This window comes from Xiphophorus maculatus, chromosome 6 (assembly GCF_002775205.1).
Source record: "Xiphophorus maculatus strain JP 163 A chromosome 6, X_maculatus-5.0-male, whole genome shotgun sequence".
Taxonomy (NCBI): Eukaryota; Metazoa; Chordata; class Actinopteri; order Cyprinodontiformes; family Poeciliidae; genus Xiphophorus; species Xiphophorus maculatus.
In genome coordinates, this window is record NC_036448.1 from 29,988,461 (window position 1) to 30,012,810 (window position 24,350).

A 24,350-nucleotide genomic window follows, 5' to 3' on the forward strand; every position below is an offset into this window, starting at 1 on the left:
AGAACCAGTAGAACTGGGTCGGTATTCAGAGTCGGACTCAGCAGGATAAATTAGTGATTTATTCTGGATTAGATCAGACAGGAGGAACTGAGGCACAGTGATGAGAAGTTACAGAGAAACAGCAGCTAAAAAAATAAAGATCAGAGTCCTTGTCGCGCTCCACGTCTCCATGGCAACAGAATGTGCAGGCCCAAGGCGGCGGGCCAATCAGAGAGCGGCTAGCGGCGGTAGACGCCGAAGGCCACCAGGCTGAGGAAGATGGTGATGCCGACCAGCGAGGCGGTGGCCGGCGCCGTGAAGAACTGCCGGTACTGGATCTGACAGTACCACAGCACGGACAGCATCAGAACCAGCAGCGGGACCATCAGGCTGCCCACGTTCAGCGCCACCTGGACCTGGTCGGCGGGCCGCGGGCCCCCCGCCACCCCCGCCGCCACGCTCTGGGAGATGTGGCAGTGCAGGACGCAGTTATGGGCCAGGTTGAGCGAGGCCAGCGTCTGGGCGTCGTCCTGCAGCAGCTGGCCCTGGTAGATGAGACGCACCTGCTGCTCCTGACCCGCAAAGTAGGTTCTGGAGGGGCAGAGAAAGCAGAACTGGGTCAGAACTCCACAGAGCTGGCTGCTAATCAGTTACTGGAGGAACCACACAGAGTGAGACCTCTTGGCTCTACACCAGCTTTGTGTATCCAGGAAACACGGCAGCAGGGTCACTTCCTCATTTAAATACTGTTGCAGATCTGATATTGAATCATTTTTATTGCTCTGAGTCTCAAAACATTTTCCATTTAACCAGAGCTGCTCCGTCTGAAAAATCTTATCATCTTTTACAAGATATTTCTTGTTCTAACATTCATTTGCAGCAACATTGTTTAAATTCCAGCGTGTCAGAAAAGCTGAGAAGTGCTTTATTTAGTAAGAGCTCAGCTTTGTGTTTTAAATATCAGTAAAGCTGCAGAGAATAAAGTCGTGATTTTATGATTCTTCATCATCAAAACAAATCAAATGCTGAATCTTTCAACACATCAGACAGAAATGATCAGCTGCACGACTTTAAACGATTTATTTCAAAGAAAGAACCAGAGCTGGTCAGAACTCTATTGAAGCTTTTTTACTCAAATTTATTTTTAATAAAGTCATTTGACTATTTAGAGGATTTAACAACTTTCTTCCAGCAATATTGCGTCTTTAATCTGGCACTATAACTATTCTGCTAGTATGACTGTTTTTGTAATTCTGCTTGTATTTGAAAAGAAATCTCTCAGCCTGGCATGAAACTTGCTTTACTGACCTCTGCTGCCATCTTTCCTGTCAAACGTCCCCATCTTCCCCCTTTGACGGCAGATACATTTCTAAGGCCCGGTCTTAATCCGGGCCCCGGGCCCCGGGCCCCTCACCCCGTGCTCCGGGCCCTTTTCTTAAGTGAGCACTCAGAGGAGGTGAACATCAGGATATTCTGGTTCCAAGCAGCAAAAGGTGAGAACTGGACAGAACGTCTCTGGTCGAAACGTCGACATCCAAAATGGCGGACTGGTCGCTGTTTAGACAGTTACTGCTAAAAAAAGATTTTAAATGTTCAGTAAAGATATTTTTGCTTTCCAAAGTCATCGCTGGAGATATTTGGCTGTTTTAATGAGTTTTGTTATGACTTGTTGAATACAGAGCAAAATTCAATATAATCACAAAAACAAAAATGATTTCAATACTTTGAAAACTGATTTTTGTTTTTTTTTTGCGACACAGCTGACACTGTGAGCATTTCCATATTTCCAAAATGTACTAATATTCATTGTTAGCAAGATTTTCTAAAGGGAATATTATACAGGAAATTTATTCCATCTTTAAGTTTGAATATGATAAAATTGAATCTTCTAACAAGGCTGAAGAGTTAGAATATATTAGGGCTGTTGTAAACTAATATTTTAGTAATCGAGTAATCTATCGATTATTCTTACGATTAATTGGGTAATCAGATTTTAAAAAAAGATCAAATAAAACATTGGTAAATCTAACATAACAGCAGTATTACTATCGCGTATCAATATCAGTCCAATTTTTCACAGTTGAGTTTCCCTAACAATAACTTTTCTGTACTCTAGAAAACTAACCTGTAACAATAACAGCTCACTTTCTAAGTTAACCTGAAGAAACGTTATAGAAGAATCTGAAATTATATTCAGTGTAATAATAAAGAGGCAGGCGGCTATTTGTGAGCAGGCTATTATTAAAAATGTCTAAACTCCAGCTTATTGTTTCTGTATTCACCTCCAGTCAGTTTAATAGATGAACTCTCACCTTGCCCAGACATTTATAGCTTTGTGTTCATGTTAGCGACAGGATTTGACTCCTTTGTTCTTCACACACAAGATTACTAATGTGCTTGTCCAACTATTTTCTATAAGCCTTTATATTTAGTATAAAGGCTAAATAAAAACACACATTGCCTTAATTCTGCCTTTTAGCTCAAAACATCACAGTAAAGAAGAACTACATCTATTTCATAACCTTTGTCTTCAAAAGCCATAAATGTGGATTTTGTTTCATTACAAAATATTCACTTTGGTTTATTTGTCAAAGAAAAAGAATTTGGAATTTCACTCAATGTTCAATTATTGTAACAAAATATTTGCATAAATGTTGTTATGCAAAATGTTCCTTCTCTGCTCTCAAAAACGAACTTTCCTTTTACAAAAGATGTCTAAGATGCAGAAAATAAACGCAATAAAACTGTATGAGTTAAAGGAAGAGTTCCAGTTAGGAGTCCCCTAACACGTCCACTTATTTTATTTTTCACTCATTTTAGTCATTTGTTGGAGCCTCGGTTTGATTTAACAAGCCTCGGTTTTGTTCAATCAAAACAAAACCGATTGTTTTGTTTTGATTTAAGTTTTTGATTTAGTTTGTTATGAGGCACCATCAGCTGCTACTGCTGGCTTAGTGCTGTCAATCATCCTGATGTACTCGCTGCTAAATATGCTCTTGGCAGAGAAACAACTTACTGTCACTGAAAACCTGTTCATCCACCATCATCTGTGGCTAATTAGCCTAGCACTCATGACTGGCTGTGCTATCAGAAACAGGCTGTAGGGATGCCGGGGGGGATGAGCAGCGCCACTTAGAGGGTGATTGGCAACACTAAGACCCGCCTCCTGGCTCTGATTGGCGCTCGGTCTGTACCGTTTGATGTAGCCGATGGTGTCGTGCGGTTGGACCTGGGCCGTTCTCTCCGTGTCGTTGAGGAACTTCAGGCGGACCACCATGCTCCGCTCCGCTCCCCGCCGCCTCGCCCCGTCTTCCGCCTCGGGCTCCGCCTCCTCCCGGGGGGAGGGGCCAGTGGGCGGAGCCTCGGACAGAGCGCCGTCACCCACAGAGGCGATGGAGGAGAGGGGCGTGTCCTGTGGGGAGGGGGAGTGTCCTGGGAACAGCTGCTCCTGGGGCTCGGCGGTGCGGGTGGAGACCCAGGCGAGCAGCAGCACCATCAGCAGCAGCAGCGAGCCGAACAGCAGCGTCACCTCGTCCCCCACGCCTTCGATCAGAGCCATCGCCAGCAGCGCACCTGAACAAGGGACGGCTCAGGTGAGCAGCACAGACAAATACAGGGAACCTCTGGTTCAGTCACCATGGCAACTGATGCTAAATGCACGTGACAATCATTAGAACCGGATCCAAAACAGACCCAGAACCAGGAGCAGGACAGACCTCCAGAGAACTCAGAGGAATGTTCTGAGTCAGAACCCGGGGTGACAGTAAGCCGGTCCGGTCCGGTCCGGTCCGCTGCTGCGTACCTGCAGAAGAGCGGTACGCAGCAGCGGGACAACAGCTGCAGTTTGAGTCAGGATAGATCTGCTAGCAGCAGGCAGTCTAAATCCTAATCTGTTTGTAAATATCTATCATTTTTCATTTCCAATAGTTCCTGATCGGTCCGTGCTGCGGGAGCCTCTCCGCTCCTGGAGCTCCTGGTTTGGGTCAGCAGCCCTCACACCAGTGGTGGGAAGTAACGAAGTACAAGTACTTCGTTACTGTACTTAAGTACAATTTTCGTGTATCTGTACTTTACTTAAGTAGATTTAATAATGGATACTTTCTACTTTTACTCCACTACATTTAACAGTAAGTATCTGTACTTTCTACTTCACTACATTTCTATATAGCGTTTCGTTACTCGTTACATCCAAGACGCATTTCAGTTTTTTGATTTGTTCGTTAGTTTGAAAGTATCCAATGGCGAGAGCAGAATCAGTCCGCTGAACCAATCCAAAGCGGGAAATAACCATTAGGCCCCTCCCTCAAGAAGAGCAGCACAGTACGCAGGACCTGCAGAATCATTAACTCCCAGAATGGAGTCCAAGGATAGTCATCCTCCAGAAGACCTGCCCCACCCATGGCCTTATTTAAAAGATTTCTTTGAAATAACTGGGTCAAAAAACGCTTCCTGGAGATTCCAATGCCGCCTTTGTCTTCCCCGAAAGCATGAAATTCTATCTTTCAAAAATTCACCATCAAATTTGAAAAAACATATTGAGGTAAGTTAAGTTGCTAAACGCTATCGATGTTAAATTAATTTGTGTTAGTGAAGTTTCATGTAATCTTAGCAAGCTTTTTGTTGAACTCGACTGCAGTAAATAAATACGATTACTGTATATTGTTATAAGCTAGCGCAATTGTCGCAAGTCCGGCGACATTGGCGGACATGCCCGCCCACAGAGTCAGCCGGACCCCCCCTGCCTGGAAGGTGTTTATTGTCAGCCCCTTTCTGTTAAGAGTTCTCTCAAAATAGCTGGCAAAAAAGTTAAGTTCATGTTTTGTTAGGACGAAAGACTAGATGTTTCCAAATCGCTTGATGTTTGTTAGGTCAGTTTAAAGTCCCTTTTTTCAGGGAAACAATTTTCTTTTGAACGTGTTTATTTTGAATTAAATAAAACATTTCCAAGGTATAATAATTTCTCTCATTTTGCCTAATTACATGTAACCCTGCAGGTCATCCCTGGAATTCTGATGCATAGAATAAAATATCTAAATCTAAACTGTCACAGGGGGTAAAATACAATAAAAACATGCTTTATCTGCAGCATTGCTCATTAAAATGGTACATTACTGATTTATTAAAACTAAATACGATAGGTACACTTCATGACATTATATAAGCTGTTAGGTATTATGGTTGGCAAGTACTTTTACTTTTAATACTTAAGTAGTTTTAAAAGCTTGTACTTTCTTACTTTTACTTAAGTAAAATAATAATGTGGTACTTTGACTTTTACTTGAGTAAATTTTTATCTGTGTATTTGTACTTTTACTTAAGTACATTGTATGAGTACTTTCTCCACCACTGCCTCACACCGTTCTCCGCCATGATTAACGTCTGTCTGCTGGTCACTAAATGTCCCAGTTAGAAGCAAACGGAGAATATCTAGTTGATGTTTGTCGTTATTTTGCTCAATTAAAACCCCCAAAACAACTGATTATTAACTTATAGCCGGAGATTTCACTGGTACTCAGCGACTCTTCCCAAGGTGGGTAGTTGCTGGTCGGATCGGTGCGTTTGATTTATGGACTGGGACATTTTACACAGGTGGTCCACAGACATAAAACATGCGGCGTGCAGCTGGACCGGACGAACAATAAATCGCTGATCGTTTACTGACCTTAAAGTAAAACAGTGAATTATTTTTTAATTCAATCAAAACTTGATTAAAGTGCAGAAAACAATGAATTTGTTTGACAGAAAACACAGAGATGAAACGTTACGGCAGAGTTACAACATGAATGGTTCATCAATGTTTCCACATCCCATAATGTAGGTTACTCAGGTTAAAGTAGTTCTTTATGTAACCTGCACTTAAATACAGATAAAGGTACTATTACAAGTAACTAATAGCTCAATAAAATGTTACTTTAGTTCCTTTGTGACGAGCAAAAACAAAGTTCTGCTCATCACAAAGGAAAGGAGAACATGTTCATTTAAAGGAGCAAATTTATAAATAAACATGCAGCACAAAATATTCTGTGTATTTTAATGGACATTAATGTCCAATATCTTATTTCAGCTGTTTGTCCCTCCTCTGCTAGGTTTAAATAACAGAGTCCAAACTAAGCTCCTGATTTTGTTTTCAGTTTCAGTCAATAGAAATTAGAACCTGATAAAACTTTACATTTGTTGTTAAATATGAACGTTTACAATATTTGATGAACCTGTTTTCTCATATTTTCAGTTAAACTGAAGCATTAATTTCAATAAGGGCTTTTCTTTTTTTCAGAAGTGACTTGAACTAAACATCAGTGACGTTTTTCTGCCGTTTCCTTGGTTTATTTGACTGAATAATGAAATTAACTGAGTAACTTTACTCAAAACAAATTCAAGTAAAAGTTCAGATTTTGTAAACAACTTAAAGTACAAATTAGACAAACTGTAATTACTGCAATACATGTAACTAATTAGTTTCCACCCAGTAAGCCAGAACCAAAATATTTCTTCCACATTATGAAATGCTTCTGCTGCCTGAAGAGGGAAATATTCATGTTTTTATTTGTTCTGTTCGCATTAAGAGCCACTGACGATTATCGTTATCATACCGGCAAGAAATTAAAATTACTTTCACTTCTGGTCAGAACCGAACCGGAACCAGGAGAAGTTCTGCTGATCCAGAACACCAACCTTTTCTGGGTCCAGGCTGCTCCGAACCTCCGCTGGAGTTCTGCTGACCGGACCGAACCTGTTCCTCAGCAGCTGCCTCAGGACGTCTCCGGGTTCCGGACCTTATTCATGTGCGGCTGGTTCCGGTCGGTGTAAAGCTCCCGGTTCGTACTCTCTTCCCGGTGATGTGCCGTTTGGACCGCTAGCTGGCCCTGCTGGGAAGCTCGGACCGAACCAGCAGAGTGTTCTGAGCTGCTCTTACCTGAGCTCACCTGAGCAGTTGGCTAAACCCGGAGCTAATGGCTAACAACGGCACCGGAAGTAGTTCCGGACCGGTCCGACCCAAGTTCGGACCAGAGGGGAACCAGAACTCACCGTCTCACAGAAGAAGCTTCATAGCAGAGCATTTAGCCTCCAAACTAACAGGCTAATCTGCGCTGGCTGCTGCCGCTTCTTCTGCTGCTGTTCAGACAGAACCGAGGCGACTTTCGCCCCCTGTTGGTCACTGCCTGCAATAACAGCCTCTGATTCATCTGATAGCGTAGCTCCGTAACCGGTCTGACCATTATGATGAACCTCTAGAACCAGGTTCTGACTCCAGGTTTTGAGGCCCGGTTCTGGTGTTCATCTACAGACGCTCCGTCAAGAATGATCTCTGGTTTTCTTTTGTTTTAAATCCTTCTCTATTTTTATCATTTGCCTTACTGTTATGTTCTTTGTACCTCAACAAGTCATTGAGTATACTGTTTGTCATTAATAAAGAAAATGACAGTCATTTAATAATGTAATCAGCCGGAGCAGCAGGGGGCAACAGCGAGCCGGAGCCATCAGCGCGCAGGTTCCTCACCAGGTCAGAGTTCATCACAGGTAGAAATAAACACAGACACCAGCAGAGGTTCGGGTTTATTAATGGGTTCAGTGATTGTGGACCAAATAACAAACTGCTTATGCTACAACTGCGCATGCGTGAACAACACAGTTTGTTCACCCCGGTGCATTATGGGTCGCAAGAGCTGCAGAAGATGTCTGGATGGAGATGATGATGATGATGATGATATCATCATCATCACTCAGTGACCCAGTTAGGACTCTAAAGTTCCGGTTCTATTCCTGCTGTTCAGGAGCAGAAAGTGTTAGAACCACAGGTTCACCTTGCAGACCCGCTATGGTACCAGAACCTTGTCCTGGTTCCTGGTGGACTTCCACCGTCTGGGTCCAGAACCACCAGGAGGTTCTGAGCAGTGTGGACCCGGCCTGGTGTCCTCTCGGCGGCCGGCTTCCGGCAGCGCGCGGGTCCTCTCTGCCTCTGGGCCGGGGATCCGCTCCGAGCCGAGCCGAGCCGCAGAGGAGGCTCTGTTCACCGGATCCGTCGGCTTGTCCCCGTCCGGTCCGCGGGCCCCCGTGGTCTGTGCGCTCCTTGGCACATAATCTGGACTGGGACCAGAACCGAACCAGAGAGAGTTTGAAGCTGTGTTATTCCAGCAGCGGGGCTGGCTGCTGCTCTGTCCGCGGCTCTGGTTTCATCCTCCGCCTTTGTCTCATGTTTTCCCCCGGAGGTCCTCCCCCTGCGGCGCGGGGCGGAGTTTCATACCGAGCTAGACGCTCCTTTTGTCGGATTCGTTTCGAACTGACTCCCCGGGGTTTACGGGCAAAAAACAGACTCTAAGAAAGGCTCAGAACCAGCCGAACCGGCACGGTTCTGTTCGGGAACCATCCGGGAATCCAACAGAACCATCAGGTAAGCGAAGGTTTCGTATTTTAAACGGATTTCTCGGTTTTTCTGCTCGGTTGTCCCCGAGTCCCCGGAACATTCATGGCGGCTTCGCAGTGAGGCTTTCTGGGGGACCGACTTCGATCCTTCCCGCTGCGACCCGATAGCAGCTCCTGGTTCTAGTAATCGGGTCGGTTCGGCCGGGGGAACCGCAGATGGTGTGTTTCCAGAACCTTTCAACAGCATTCCAGGTCATTTCAGACCGTTTCTGCGGTTTTCTGTTGCAAGAGGATTATCGGCTGCACATGTCGGAACCAGCGGTTCTGCGGAGATTAAACCACAGAAACGGTTTAATCTCCGCAGTTTGGCCGCTTTCACTCCTAATTTAGACAGATTCCCGTGCGCCTTCCAGCGAATGCTACGTGCTGACTCCTGCCGGAGGAGGAACGCCATTACCGGGGCAGCTGCAGCCAGGCGGCCCGCTCAGTCCGCGGGGCCCCGGGCAGGCTCCTGAAGGGCGGCCCCTGATGGCCCCCAGAGCTCGGTGGAGACCCGGACCCGTCAGCACAGCAGGTCCCGGTTCAACAGAAAACCCCACATGGTTTCTCGAAACAGAACCAGAGCCGGTCCGGTTCAGAACGACACGGAGTGGAGTTCCCAGCTGCTGCTGCTGCTGCATCAGCCAGACCGCTGCTGCTCAGTCCTGCCCCCTACCGGCCAGCCGAGGAGGAGGCAGCACCACCTCCTCCAGGAGTCCTGACCCGACCCAAAGGGAGGTTCTGGAGGGTTCTTTGGTGAAACTATGCTCATCTAAAAGTGTCAGTTATTTTTTCTGAAAGATTTTGTTTGGTGAACTAAAACAAAATTGAAATCATGATTCTGGCAGAAAAACATGTCCAACCTGAAGGACAGGTGTGTGTGTGTGTCTCAGTTGAAGGACAGATGGGTGTGTGTGTGTGATTGCAGAGCGGCAGAGCCTCCGTCACGATGAACGGCAGCAGCAGCATCTCTGCGGCTCAGAGGATCAAGGCTGAAACAGGTAGGTGTGTTTCGGCCCCGGCCTGGTGGTGGCAGCATCATGGCGCTGACGGCTGTCCGTCCGCAGACGCGTGGAGCCAGGAGGACTGCCTGACGCTGCTGGAGCGGATCCGCGGTCTGCTGCCCGACGGAGACGCCATGAAGTACAAAACCACCGAGTCGCACTTCGACTGGGACAAGGTCGGCTTCGGCCGCTTCACCGGGGACATGTGCCGCCAGAAGTGGCAGAAGGTCTCCTCCGAGGTACGGCCCGCCGCCAGTGGGCCCAGTGGGTTAGGGTTGGGTTCCAGATCCTCACTTTTCATTCCGGTTCTGTTTTCAGGTCCGGAAGTACCGGACCATGACGGAGCTCATTGTGGACGCCATTGAGTTTGTCAAGAACCCGTACAAAGGCAAGAAGCTGAAGGTGAGTGGTGTGGGTCCAGAACCAGGCTCAGCAGCAGAATCGTACCAGTTCTGACCCGGTGTCTGTGTCCAGACCCACCCGGACTTCCCCAAAAAGCCGCTGACTCCCTACTTCCGCTTCTTCATGGAGAAACGGGCCAAATACGCCAAGATCCATCCGGAGATGAGCAACCTGGACCTCACCAAGATCCTGTCCAAGAAGTACAAGGAGCTGCCAGATAAGAAGAAGGTCAAGACAAGAACCAGGAACCAGGAAGTGGAACCAGAACCGGAACCAGCTCACATGGTCCCAATGTCTCTGCTTTGTTTCAGCAAAAGTACATCACAGAGTTCCAGCGGGAGAAGGAGGAGTTTGAGAAGAACATGGCCCGGTTCAGGTGAGTTCTGTCCAGTGGTTCCAGTCCCGTTGTTCCGGTCTAGTGGTTCCAGTCCTGTCCTGATGCATGGTGTCCCGCAGGGAGGAGCATCCGGACCTGATGGAGGAGAGGAAGAAGTCGGACCTGCCGGAGAAACCCAAGACGCCCCAGCAGCTGTGGTACAACCACGAGAAGAAGGCCTACATGAAGCTGCACCCAGAGGTACTGGCCCGGTTCTGCCGCCGGCCCGCCCGGTTCTGCTGCCGGCCCGGCACCGTCCACTGACCGGAACCGTGTGTCCTCAGGTGAGTCAGAAGGAGCTGAAGGAGGCGCTGAGGAGGCAGTGGTCCCAGCTGTCCGACAAGCGCAGGCTGAAGTGGATCAGCAAGGCGCTGGAGCTGCAGAAGGACTATGAGGTGAGGTTCTGGTTGTGGTTCTGGCCCGAACCACTGCCTTGGTTCTGACCTGCCAGACTCTGTGTTGCAGGACAGCATGAGGGCGTACCACGAGGCCCACCCAGACTCCAACTCAGAGGAACACGTCCGCTCTGTCCTCACCAAGGCCGAGAGACAGCTGAAGGACAAGTTCGATGGACGGCCCACCAAGCCGCCGCCGTGAGTCCACCAGTACCACCAGTATAACCAGTAGGACCACTACCCTACTCATACACGGTACCAATAGGGTTGTAAATTCTTCCACTGTCTGTAGCGCTGTGTCAACCCAGTGCGCCCAGTCTGCAGCCTGAACGTTAAGGCCCAGATTGTGGTCTAAACCAATCAGAGACAGAGAAAGGCAGGAACCCTGCTCTGATTGGCTGAAATCCAACTGATCATGGACATGTCCTGCAATCAGAGAGCTGGGTAGGGTAGTCTAGGCTACTCTATGTTATGCTAGGCTACATTAAGCTAGTAACCTGGCCTAGCTTAAAGTAGCTATGGTAGGCTACTTTAAGGTAGGCCAGACTACTCTCTGTTAGAGTAAGATGGACTAAGTTAACCCAGGTTAAGCTGCTCTACTCTATGCAAGGCTAACTTAGGCTAGATTTGTCAGAGAAACAGAGATGTAGCTCTGATAAAGAGGAAATCTGGAAAAGTTGAGTGGTGAGCCCTGAAACGCTGGAGGTTGTGGTGGTGAAACTGGTCCCAGTGACATTTTCCAGGTCAACTCGATCACTGCCGGTTCAGCCCGGTGGCTCCCAGTCAACTGGTCCCAGTTCAAACAGTTCATGAACCAGCAGGGCATCCAGTCGCTGGCCCGCAGCATCCCTCCTAGTGAGCTGCCCAGTAACAGCAGAACCAGAACCTGATGTCTGCGATGGCGGTTCTTTTCTGGAACCAGAAAATGTTTGGAGACGATAAATGATGTGCATTGATCCAACTGCCTGATTCCTCCAGCCAAACCAGTGATGAGAAACGTTATTAAATTGTTTTAATTTGAACCGGAGCGCATTGAAACCGATCAGAACTAGAAATAACAAGAGGTGATGACGAGGAGGAGCAAACAGAGGAAGAGTTGGCTGCTGCTGCCTTCAGGTTCGTAATGAAACAATGAATGAGACTCACCTGGTCACTGTGTGGTCCAGTAAGTGGTTCTGTAGCTCTGTGTCGGTTCGGCAACAGCTGTTACTGACGGTGGTTTCACATTCAGTACCGGTGAGCTCCGTTAGCATTTCTAGTAGTAATAGCTCCGTTAGCATTTCTAGTAGTAATAGCTCCGTTAGCATTTCTAGTAGTAATAGCTCCGTTAGCATTTCCGGTAGTAATAGCTCCGTTAGCATTTCCGGTAGTAACAGCTCCGTTAGCATTTCCGGTAGTAACAGCTCCGTTAGCATTTCCGGTAGTAATAGCTCCGTTAGCATTTCCGGTAGTAATAGCTTCGTTAGCATTTCCGGTAGTAACAGCTCCGTTAGCATTTCCGGTAGTAATAGCTCCGTTAGCATTTCCGGTAGTAACAGCTCCGTTAGCATTTCCGGTAGTAATAGCTCCGTTAGCATTTCCGGTAGTAATAGCTCCGTTAGCATTTCCGGTAGTAATAGCTTCGTTAGCATTTCCGGTAGTAACAGCTCCGTTAGCATTTCCGGTAGTAACAGCTCCGTTAGCATTTCCGGTAGTAATAGCTCCGTTAGCATTTCCGGTAGTAATAGCTTCGTTAGCATTTCCGGTAGTAATAGCTCCGTTAGCATTTCCGGTAGTAATAGCTTCGTTAGCATTTCCGGTAGTAATAGCTTCGTTAGCATTTCCGGTAGTAATAGCTCCGTTAGCATTTCCGGTAGTAATAGCTCCGTTAGCATTTCCGGTAGTAATAGCTCCGTTAGCATTTCCGGTAGTAATAGCTCCGTTAGCATTTCCGGTAGTAATAGCTTCGTTAGCATTTCCGGTAGTAATAGCTCCGTTAGCATTTCCGGTAGTAATAGCTTCGTTAGCATTTCCGGTAGTAATAGCTCCGTTAGCCTTTCCGGTAGTAATAGCTTCGTTAGCATTTCCGGTAGTAATAGCTCCGTTAGCGCTGCTTGTTTCTCCCTGTGTCTGTAGCACTGTGTCCGGTTCGGCATCAGCTGTGCTGTGTAGAGTCCGGTGTGGTGCTAACAGCCACACCGGACTTAATTACCACCGACACCGGACCTTCGTGGGTCAGGTCGGGTCGGTGATGTCAGTACCTAGGCAGTATAGCTCCTGTTAGCATCTCGCAGAGCGTCCAGCTCTGCAAGTCTCAGCACGGCGTTTATTTCGGTTCTGCTGGTATAAATGGCTCAAAGTCCAGGGTCCAGATCAGGTCTTTCGCACTGCGCTCTCCTTTCTGTCATGTGGGAAATTATCCAGATTCGCCTCAATTTTTATTTATTTATTTAATTTCTACCACAGCCGATAGTGCCACAGTGTGGCATCATCTAAAACAGTGGTTCTTAACCTGGGTTCGGTCGAACCCCAGGGGTTCGATGAGTCGGTCTCAGGGGTTCGGTGGAGCCTCTGCCGCGGAGGTAAAGACACACCTGTGTAAAGTCGTGATGACGCGCCCAGCTGGGCCATCACTGGCTGCAGAGGATCATGTTACATTGCTCGGCCAATCAGGGCTGCGGGGAATTTAGTGGCTGTCGTAGTTGTACGTCGCGTGGTTTCTTTCTTAATATTTTAATCCATACTAAATATGTCGAGCAAAAAAGAAGAAAATGAACAGACTTTGCTCTGAAGATGCACCTGCCAAGGTGAAGCCACGCCTCTCTGAACTGGTCTCCCAAAAAAACAGCAGCAGGAGTCTCACTGATTTGCAGGTACGTCATTTGTGCAACACTTTATTCTGGCCCCAAAAAAGTATTTTGTGGATTCAAAATGACAACAACCTAATTACATTTAAAATGTAAAAAATTAAGAACATTTTTTAATTCTTTGAAAAAATCCAAATTTATTATTATTTTTTTTTCTTCTCCGAAGAGTTTTTGCGGCGCTAGTGGCACGTATTTTTTTTTTGACAGTAGGCAGACAGGAAGGAGGGTGAGGAGAGGGGGGAAGACATGCGGCAAGGGTCGTCGGGACCGGGAGTCGAACCCGCGACGTCCGCGTCGAGGACTAAGGCCTCCAAACGTGGGGCGTGCTAACCCCCTGCGCCACCACAGCACGCCCCCCAAATTTATTTTTAATAAGTAAAATAGTAAAAAATATATTTTGGGGGCTGAAATATTTTTGGGGGGCCAGAATAAAGTAACACCGTAACTTGCTGAGTTCATGGTTTTGTTCTTTGAGCAAAGTGACGTTCATGCACGGCTCATTTTGTGCACCAGTAAAAAAACATATACCTATGTCTTGAATTTGGAAAAAAAAATATTTTATTTATCACTAAGGAAGGGTTCGGTGGCGGCGCATATGAAGCTGATGGGTTCGGTACCTAAAAAAAGGTTAAGAACCACTGATCTAAAATGACACCAAACGCAATATGATAAACTACTAAGGTAAAGTCAGCCTCCCTGTGTTTACTCTGTACACTCCAGTGCAGAATGAACCTGATGACGTCATCAACCCATCGGTGAAAAAATGGCGACCTCCATGGTTGAAAAATATAACAAAAGATGTAAATTTTTGAAGTAATTATGAGTTTTGGCGTATCAAAAACAATTTTTTTTTAGTCGGTAGGAAAATTACAACATATTTAGGCAACGTGTTCAACTAGTCCTGGATCAACTAATCATTTGATGGCAAATGTGATGCGGTCCAACATTTGGGTCGCCTAACCCCCAGCGACCCCTGACCCCTGCAGGAACGGTTACTCCCTGTACTGCGCTGAGCTGATGGTCAACATGAAGGACGTGCCGAGCACCGAGCGCATGGTGCTGTGCAGCAAGCAGTGGAAGATGCTGACCCAGAAGGAGAAGGACATGTTCCAGAAGCGCTGCGAGCAGGTCGGTCCCGACCCAACCCGACTGGTACCGACCCTGCTCCCTCCGACTCTAACACCACTTCCTGTTTGCAGAAAAAGAAGCAGTACGACGTGGACCTGCAGCGCTTCCTGGAGGTGAGGCTCCACCCCCTGACTGGGTCAGGTTCTGGCCTCTGTGAGCGGGTCACGTTGGACCAGAACCAGGCGGCAGATAGATCGCCATGGTAACAGCAGTAGCTAGTTGCTCACTGATGCTAGTGGAAAGGCTAAAGGTCATGAAGTCATCACTACATCTAGCATTGTGTTACCATGACAATAGGAACAAATGACATAAATTCGAGGTAGAGGTCAGAGGTCAGATATGTGCTGGTAGCATTCACATAGAGGTCAGAGGTCAGTCCAGGCCGGCGGCCAACAAGGTGGCCGACTGTAACGTGTCGCTGTGTTGCAGAGCCTTCCTGAGGAGGAGCGGGACCGAGTCCTGACAGAGGAGAAAATGGGCGGAGCCAAGCTGAATGTGGGTGTGGTTCCCAGCCCTCTCAGAGCCAAGTCTCCATCGGTCAAGGTGCCGCCAGAACCACAACCAGAACCAGAACCAGGTGGCCCTGACTGAGCCCAGCTTCTGTCTTGCTTCAGGAGCGCGGCCGGGAGGCGGAGCCAGAGGCGTGGCCAGCAGCCGCAGGCGGAGCCTCAGCGCCCAGAGAGCGACGGGACGCCAGGAAGACAGCGAAGCTTCCAGAGACGCCGAAAACCGCCGAGGAGACGTGGCAGCACAGCGTGACAGGAGATTACCTGGCCAAGTACCGGGTGGGTGCGACTGGGAGGGGGCAGCAGCTCAGCATGACGAGAGATTACCTGACCTCTGTGCTGACCTCTGACCCCTGTAGAGTGACCGCAGGAAGGCGCAGGCGGCGATGGAGGCGGCTTGGCGCTCCATGGAGAAAAAGGAGAAAATTCCCTGGATCAAGAAAGCAGCAGAGGACCAGAAACGTTACGAGGTTCGGTACCCTCCTGACCCCTGACCTCTGCGTCCTGATTGGCTGCAGTGTGCGCTAACTGCTGCTGTCCTCTAGAGGGAGCTGTTGGAGATGAGAGCGCCCCCTGTCGGCCAGAGAAAGCCCAAGTTCGATGGGGAGCCGAAGAAGCCTCCAGTGTGAGTTTGGGACCGCCGTCGCAGGTTCTGGTTCTTATCCGGGGCCAGAACCGGGCCGGTACCAGAGCTGGAGGGTAACCGGCCCGGTTCCGGTCACTGTCCAGTCCCCGCTGAGTGCGACCTCTGACCCCAGGAGCGGCTACCAGATGTTCTCCCAGGAGCTGCTGACGAACGGAGAGCTGAACCACTTCAGTCTGAAGGAGCGCATGGTGGAGATCGGCAAGCGCTGGCAGAAGCTCAGCCAGGCGCAGAAGGACAAGTACAAGAAGCAGGTGGAGGAGCAGCAGGTGGAGTACAAGGCCCACCTGGAGGCCTGGGTCAAGGTAAGCCCCGCCCCCAGCCCTCAGGTAGCCCACCGCCCCCGCTCACTTCTCCTGTCCTCCGCAGTCGCTGTCCCCACAGGACCGCGCCGTCTACAAGGAGTTCTCCTCCTCGGTGAGTCCGCCGCAGCCGCACCCTCCTCCCCTTCTGCCCTGCAGGTCACCTGACCCTCAGCCTGTCTCTGATTGGCAGAAACGTCGCAGCAGCTCCTCCAAAGCCACCGCCAGCCCCGTGGCCAAGGTCCGGGTGACGGCGAAGGGGAAGGTGGGCGGAGCCAGGGCTGTGACCCCAGGGGTCACCGTGGGGAAGAGGGCCATGGCATATCGCGCCAAGGTAGGATCACGCCCCGCAGGCTGGAAACCATCAGTATCTCTGGGCCCTCGGTGCGGTCTGCCAGGCGCTCTGGGCCCTCTGTGCGGTCTGCCAGGTTCTGAACCGCTGTGTTTGTGTGACTCTCAGCAGGACATGTCTGACTCCGATGAGGAGGAGGAGAAGAGCGGTTCCTCAGACTCTGATGAAGACGATGAGACATCAGGAAGTTCAGACAGCGAGGATGAAGATGAGGTAAGGGGGGTCTGCTGTAGTTTCAGGCTTCTTTGGTTGTCACGGTGATGGAACTAGCTGCGAAACTAACCAGCAGGTTTATATTGATGCTAGCATTGTCCTAGTTTCAGTCAAGAGCTGGACAGGTGTAAGCTGTAGCTCCGCCCCGAGGCAGGACGCCGTCCTTCCTCTTTGCTCTGTTGACGGCCAGCGGGCGGCACAGAGCCCAGGCCATCTGTCGTCCCCTGCTGCTTGTTCTGTTACCATGGGGACCTTTTTAACCACTTCCTGTTTGTATTCTCAGAACGATGACGATGAAGAGGAGGATGACGACCAATCTTCCTCGGAGGAATCCAGCGAGTTGGACTCAGATTAGCCCTGCCCACTCATTGAAGAGGACAGGCTGTGCAGGCCACGCCTCCTCCTCTGCCAGTCATCCAATGCGAGGCAGCGCTGTTGGAAGTGGGCGGAGCCTGTTACAAGCGTTTCAGTTTATATTTACTTGGTTTTTATCTGACAGACATTTCAGGATGATGGCTTCCTGTTTGTTCTTCTTGGTGGGCGGGGTTTGTACATGATGACATGCAGGGGGCGGAGTCAGTGTTGGACCTCCAATCAGCCGGAGGCCGAGAGAAACTCAATAAATGCACTTTTTCCAAACCGTCTGGTTCCATCACTGCAACCGTTACACTGAACGGGTCCCTCTGGTTCTGGTTGATCCGGTACAGGGTTCTATGGACCGCTTTCACAATGGAAACTGATTACAGAACCGACCGTACCCGACCCGGACCGCTCCGTGGAAAAGGTTCCAGGTTCTGCTCCACTGGTTGGATCACATGAAATAAAGACCCAGACTCGGTTCTGTTCAGCTTTTATACACATTTCAGCTGATAGAATATAAACAAACTTCTGTCCTTCTCCTGATACACAAATAAATAATCTGACCTTTAACCCTAAGAACCACACCTTCCCTCCAACCTTTGGCACATGCTTTAAAAACTCCCACATGCATCACGGTTACCATGGTTACATTACTCTAGAAAACAGAACCCCGCCAACAAAAAAACACCATTCACACCACCTGCAGGGTGCTGCACGGCCTGATGGGAGTTATTAACCAATCAGGGATGCACTTCCCCCTCCGGTCAGAGTGACAGGTGAGCTCTGGCCCTGCCGCCTTTCATACACACACACACACACACACACACACAGACTCAGTCATAGTGGGACATCCAGCAGCTTCTGGTGCAGGTACTGCTTCACCTCCTCGATGCCGTTCAGCTTCTCCAGCTCGTGGTACGGAAGCTGAGAGGGGACAAGAGACCAGAGGCGGGTGACATGACCTGCTGACAGGGGGTGCTCCTGGTCTCGGTCCGTCGTCCTGAAGGCGACTGACCCGATGCGTTCTGCAGAACCTTTCAGGTGAAACGCCTGCAGGACGGCGGACCTGGACTCCTCTGATCAGTCTGGTTCTGGTTGTGGACGTTTGGACTGACCTGCAGGATGATGTAGCCCAGCAGTCGCAGGTGGCGGTCTCTCATGGCGCGGGACCCGACCAGAACCTCAGAGTTGTGGCAGTAGTGCCACTTGTCATTCACAGACAGGATGACCCTGCACAGAAAAGGGTCGGGTTCAGGGGCTGTGGCCCGGTTCTGCTGTGGTCCAGAATCGATTTACTGAATGGGGACTAACCTGCGGATGTGCCGTTGCTCTGGGGACGGGCCATCCGGGTCCGCCCTGGTGGTGGCGACCCCCTCAGAGAAGAACCCGGCCATCTGCGCGCCCTGGACTTCCGAGGCGGCCGCGGCCCCCTCGTCCTCCAGAATCTTCCCGATGGAGAACTGGAAGAGGGAGTCGGGGCCCCTCGGGGCTGCAGGGGGAGGGGCGGCGCCGTCCGACGGGGGGCTGCTGAGGGTGGAGCTGTCCTGGCTTTCCACCGACGGCTCCTTGGCCAGGCCCGGGTAGAATTGCGCCGCGGGAACGTAGTAGGGGCCGTAGTCCAGGGGCCCGGCGTCGGTGACGGCCAGGGGGCGCTCTGGGGGACGTGGCCTGAAGGCCCTGTCCTCTGTGGCCCCGCCCGCTCCGTTGGCCGCCGGACTGGAGGGGTCGCCGCCGTCCTCTGGTGCCACAAACGGAGAGAAGCACTGTAGCTCTGCGGTCATCGCGGCAACGGCCCCTGCAGCTGACTTGGTCGTTACGGTTATGCAGGGGGGATGGACACAGGGTCCAGACCGGATGGGCAGAACCCGACCAGAACCATCCAACCACAGCACAAAGTCTGCAGGAAAAACAAGGACATGCAGTAATACTGAGCAGTACCAGGGTATCCCTGTGGGGGCGCTGTAGTAGCTAATTAGTTCTGGTGTAGTACTGCATGGTCATGTGGGTCTGGGTGTAGTACCTGTGTAGTATCCAGGGGGCAGCACCTCGTCCTGTTTGTAGCTATGTTCTCCCAGCAGTTGGCGCAGAGCTTCAGCCACCAGACCTTTATAGCTGGAAGACCCGACAGAACCAGTCAGACCCAAAAGAACCAGCAAGTTCTTCTGGTTGTAACTGCTGACACATCTCCAACAGATTCAAAAGCTTGTTAGTACCAGCTCAGGAACCCTCAGAACCTCCGATGTTTGTTCAACTCTGTCGGACCAACCCAAACTGGGCCCAAAAGCAGAATCGGCCTGTCTCTGGTTGTGGAAATTTCTGACTCACATTTAAAGGCCCTGCCCCCTTTGATCCAGCCATGCGCCCTAAAAGCTCAGCTCTGATTGGACCACCTTGCATGCCGAAACCAAGGTCTTGGTTGCGGACCCTCTGAAAAGGCCTGGTCCTGATCCAGGTGTGCGCAGGTCTTACCTGTACTTCCGGTTGACCTCGTCCGCTGTGAGGGCATGGTCAAACATCAGCACCTTGTGTGCGTCCTGTAGGCGAGGGCCGATGTAGTCACGGTACTCCAACTCTACAGCTGCGTCCAGTAGAGACAGGTACCTTCTGACAATCAGCGCATAGGGACTATCTGAGGGCAGAGGATACTGGTTATACTGGGAGAGCATCACGCTGCCATTCTACCAAAGGGATCTACCAGTTCAGGCCGTCTACGCTGGTTCCACTGCGGTTTAATGGACTGTTTTACTGGCTGTCTCTCTGGTACCATGTAAGACGGGGTATCAAGGGTTTGACTGTTTGCTCACTTGTGACATTGCTGATGAAGGCAGAGGAAAAGACTCGGTGCAGCACGGTTCCAGGGAAGTGGCCAAGCTGGAACAGGGACATGAGGATGTTGACGGTGGCAAGCGGCGAGCTTAGCGCCTTGAGCTCCACCGCCTCTTCCAGCCGGGAGAAGAACTGCTGCTCGGCTGACGGACGGTAACTCATCCTGCTGAATGGGAACACTAGCTTCTGGATTACCTGATGAGACAGACGTTGGTCAGAGCACGCCCGCATTTCCCAACTCCACAGCGAGGCGGAGGCATCCTCACCTTACTATCCAGGTACTCGGCCTTCCTGATCAGAAAGTCGGCAATGGTGTCGAGAAGCCGGGTCTCCCGGAGCCGATGGCGGGCAATGTACTTGGCGATTAGGGCCATGGTGTATGGCGTGATGCTGTCCACCTTCTTGGGTAGCTCCTCTGCAGGAGACAGTCACAGCAAAGTTAGATCAGGACAGGTGGACACATGGACAGGTGGACGTTCTCAGGGAGCCGACCTGCCAGGCTGTTGATGAACTTCTCCTGTCGGTTCTGGTAGAACAGGTGAGAGCTGAAGATCAGCTCCAGACTCTTGTTACTGGCCTCTCGAGCACAGGCCGCCAGCATCTCATCCAACAGTGCCATCTCCTGGTCGCGGACGCCGCTGACGCTGGCCAGAGTGTGCTTGACAAGTCGCAGGATCTTCCTGAGGACACAAATCAGCCGTTAAGAGTCCTCAGAGGTCCACTCCTACGGGGGAGGAGTGGACCTCCGCACATGGTGCTGGTAATGCGGAGGCAGAGGGGGTGGAGCCGGGTGGTAGGGGTGGTAGTGAAGGTGGAAGTGAGGTCCTCGGTGGGCATCTGGACGGCCCCCGGCTGACCGGGGATCAGCCGCAGACCTGACTCACCTGTTGGTGACTAGCTGCTCTGGGTTCGAAGGCGTGCTGATAGCGGCGGCACCCCCTGCAGCCGGATCTGGCGTCTGCAGCGAGCGCCACTTGAGTCGGTAGTAAGAGAGCAGCAGGAACAGCGTTTGCGGGTGGCGTTCTCGTTCCAGGTTCTTCTCCAGGCCAGCGAGGCAGGCCTCGGTCAGCGGGTGCTGGCTGCCCGGGTGCAGCCGCATGCTGGAGCTGAACACCATGGACACGTCCTTCTGGTTGAACTGGTTCAATCTGGACTGGGATTCCGCTTCCAGGACCACCACCACCTTGGAGTCACTAGGTAGTCCTGGATTCACAAAGGTTCAGTGAGGTCAGAGTCAGGGGGCGGAGCCTGTGAGCTGTGTGAAGGCCTTACCGAGCGAGGCAACAGCGTACAGGCAGTTGACGATGCTGAAGTTGTCGAACTTGGCGCAGTCGTTGACGATGGCGTTGCAGAGGGTCTGGAAATCCGGCTGGTCCAGGATCTGCCGCCTGTCTGCCTCTGAAGCTTCGCCCTCCGCGCCATCCCCAGCGACCCGCGGCGATGGCGTGGCCTGCAGCAGCTGGCCGATCTTTTGCAGGGCGACGGGGTAATGGTTGTGGGAGATCTTGGCGGGGTTCTGTGTGACCCAGCGCAGAACCTCGTCGGGTTGCCGCGAGCGTTCGATTAGACGCTTCATGGTGAAAAACGTGTCATAGCTCATCTTCTCATGGATGAAGTTCCACGTTTTCTTCTTGCCGCCACCGCCGGCCGTTGCTCCTCCCCCGTAGGAGTGGACCGGCACATGGTGCTGGTAATGTGGAGGCATAGGGGGTGGAGCCAGGTGGTGAGGGTGGTAGTGATGGTGGAAGTGAGGTCCTCGATGGGCATCTGGACGGCCCTGGTAGAGAGGGTAAGTCGGGGGAGGCGGCGGGTGAAGATGGTGGGGGAGGTGAGGTTGAGGACCCTCCAACACCGCCAGCCCTGCCCTCCTGCCTTGTTTAAGCCCGCCTCCGCCTCCCCCTCCTCCCCCCGCAGTGCTGTAGAGGCGGGTGGCGTACATGGCGACGGACTGAGCGGCGTGTCGAGGAGGGAGGAGGTGAGCTGGACTCAGGAAGCGCCACCCAGTGGACCAACACAGCATAGTCTAGCAGCCAGACCACCTGGAGGCTCCGGCTCAGCTCTCCTGCAACATCCCATAATATTCACACCGTTACACACAACCCAGTAGGTTCTGCTAACATTCACTTTCCCAGAGGACCAGAACCGGACCAGTCCACAGACTAATTGTCACTTCTATGCTGGCCCAATTAGTTCCTGTAATTAGAACCTTGTTGCAAGTCAACGACCCCAACAGGAGGTGCCATAGGAGGCCCCTGGACCTCAGCTTTGTTAACTGGACTTGGGCTGGTTCTAGTCGGTACTGATGCTGGTTAACAGGACATTTTGGTAACATGCCAACTAATTTCCTCATACATGATCTGAGAAAGTCTCAGAGCTGTAAATGTCTAGCAGAAAAGCAGGGGGTCGCTCCAGGTCCAGGTGAAGAGACACACCTTTGACCCACTGAGGGCCACAGCTGCTGAGGCCCCCCACACCAGAGGGCCCCCAAGAGCACCAAGCGAGAATGATAGAAAAAGACAACATTGAATAAAATAAACTAAATGATATCCATCCATTTTCTTCCGCTTTATCCGGGGTCGGTCGGGTCGCGGGGGTAGCAGCCTCAGAAGCTGCTATAATTATGCTATTACACATGTAAAAGAAATTTTCCTATTGTTTTTATAACTGTTGCACTAATGGTTAATCTCTTCCTGTTGGTGGTTGTCACCTTGCAATCTTGATTACTGTAAATTTATTGTTTTTAGGCTGATGTTATTTTCACAGATACAATAATATGGCACAATTTAGTACCTCTGTATTTTAAAATCCAAATCAATTTTTTAGTTTGTTACTCTTGTACAGTTAAAATTAGTAGCTATAATAACAGGTCAGCTAGTTACAAAAGATGCTAATGATTGTAGGTTTGTTATACAAATTGACTATCGTAGGAATGAGGAATTATCTGGTGTTGACATATTGGTGTTGGGGGACCCAGATAAAAATCTGATTGGGGACAGAAAAAGGCTTGGACCGGATTATAAATGAGGTCAGATCCTTGTTGGATCAGAACCCGCAGAGATCCACAGGCTATTGTTCAAGAGCCGGTGATTTTAATGTTTATTAACGGTTTTTAGTTTAACATGACTGGGTTTGGGTCACAACGAATCAGTTCTGGTACCAAACAAACAGCTGAGAATGTGTGTTGCAATAAGACCTGGTCAGAGGAAACTGAACCTTCACCTGTCAACCTGAACCTCATTATCACATCATTCAGGTCCAACAAGTCCACCTGACACCTCACCTGACCTCTGAGCTAGAATAAGGCGACTAGACCGAGTCCCAACTGCTGTCAGCTGCACTTCCAACATGTCTGCCCTTCGCTCCTGCAGTAACTCCAACCTTCTCCCGGACATATTTTAACTGATAATCCTCCAGATCATATGAGGAGAATTATCAACCACTTTAAAGGCAACCGTCCGGTCCAAACAGTGTCCATCTCCCCAGAACTAAACACCCCAGCTAACTATAAGCTAATTCTGTCTATATGCTAACCGAGAGCTAACGGGATGTACTGCCAAAGGCAGCAGCTTCCTTTGGGTTCAAGCATCTCGAGACGCTCCGTTTAACAGTAACATATGACCACAATATCATATATGACCGATTCTCATTAGAGACAAACTCTGCAGCTAGTAGCGGCTGTACGCTTCTAACCCAGACTACATGCTGAGGTAATCATGCTACATGCTAAGCTAAGCTTCCTCTAGGCTCCAGTAGCTTTGGCTGGTAGCTCCGGGAGGTACAGTCGTCCTTCCCCCTCTCTGCCACAGGATCAACGGGCTGCTCTCCGAGATTTTAACCCGGGTCAGGACCTGACAGTGGCGGATTCGTTACCTCATAGCTCAGTACCGCCGGTCGCTCCACTATGTGAACAAGAAGAAGCCGCTGACGGTCCAAGTTCAGCGGGAAAACAGTGATCAGTCAGCCCGTTCATTCCTCTACACAGTCCGCAGACTCCATCACGGTGTCCCTGGCCCGCACCGACAGAAGGGGCCACAGCGCCACCCTGCGGCGGGAAACCAGGAGGATTTCTTCTTCTTCTTCTTCTTCTTCTTGGTATTTATTGGCGGTTGGCGACAAACTTACAGTAGCATTACCGCCACTTACCAGTATGGAGTGTGGTTCGAGATGGTCTATAAACTTTCACTTTCTACCTTTTCCCTCCATTAACTCCTGATTAAACATACCCCCACACATACACACCTGCTTATATTATCCAACTTGCTTATAACTTTATATACCCCTCTTTGATATTCTTTACACACTCACACCCAACTTGCTCTACTCATATCCTATGAAATAGTTTTGTTTTTTTAAGATACCGAATAATTATTTGAATATGTCTACTCCCGAAATCTCTCCTCAAAAATTATATTAAATTAAACCTTTCTTTAATACCTACACACTCTCTCAGCATGCATCTTCTCTCTTCTTCATACTTACAACACTCTAAAATAACATGCTCTATTGTTTCAGACTTCTCACAATAATCACACTTTCCAGTTTTATGCTTTTGTATTTTAAAAAGTGAATAATTAAGCCCTGTATGACCGAACCTTAACCTTGTTATTATTCTTTCCTC

The 24,350-nt window shown here is 50.0% G+C and overlaps 3 protein-coding genes across 3 annotated transcripts; 1 reads left to right on the forward strand and 2 right to left on the reverse strand.

Moving 5' to 3' along the window:
- Nucleotides 1-44: 44 nt before the first annotated feature.
- Nucleotides 45-8,368, reverse strand: tmub1 (transmembrane and ubiquitin like domain containing 1). Its single transcript, XM_005814160.2, has 3 exons — nt 6,652-8,368; nt 3,174-3,552; nt 45-570 (listed from the first exon to the last, which is right to left on the reverse strand). The coding sequence occupies exons 2-3, from the start codon at nt 3,536-3,538 to the stop codon at nt 219-221; spliced, it is 717 nt and encodes a 238-aa protein (XP_005814217.1). The 5' UTR covers nt 3,539-3,552; nt 6,652-8,368; the 3' UTR covers nt 45-218.
- A 6-nt stretch (nt 8,369-8,374) lies between these two features.
- On the forward strand, nt 8,375-17,187 carry LOC102236029 (nucleolar transcription factor 1-A-like). The gene is given in 20 exon segments (XM_023335766.1): nt 8,375-9,159; nt 9,308-9,380; nt 9,447-9,622; nt 9,702-9,785; nt 9,858-10,013; nt 10,097-10,161; nt 10,242-10,362; nt 10,446-10,556; nt 10,627-10,754; nt 14,389-14,530; nt 14,602-14,643; nt 14,960-15,112; nt 15,115-15,315; nt 15,396-15,506; nt 15,582-15,661; nt 15,795-15,984; nt 16,049-16,096; nt 16,175-16,315; nt 16,442-16,546; nt 16,830-17,187. Coding segments are annotated over 20 exon segments (2,490 nt in total). The 5' UTR covers nt 8,375-8,868; the 3' UTR covers nt 16,902-17,187.
- Nucleotides 17,188-17,384: 197 nt separating this feature from the next.
- On the reverse strand, nt 17,385-23,771 carry fastk (Fas activated serine/threonine kinase). Its single transcript, XM_023335764.1, has 11 exons — nt 23,603-23,771; nt 21,005-21,794; nt 20,617-20,935; nt 20,225-20,412; nt 19,999-20,147; nt 19,711-19,927; nt 19,376-19,535; nt 18,927-19,018; nt 18,218-18,803; nt 18,022-18,136; nt 17,385-17,830 (listed from the first exon to the last, which is right to left on the reverse strand). Exons 2-11 carry the CDS (start codon nt 21,750-21,752, stop codon nt 17,744-17,746), a joined length of 2,661 nt encoding a protein of 886 aa, XP_023191532.1. The 5' UTR covers nt 21,753-21,794; nt 23,603-23,771; the 3' UTR covers nt 17,385-17,743.
- Between the last annotated feature and the right edge of the window lie 579 nt (nt 23,772-24,350).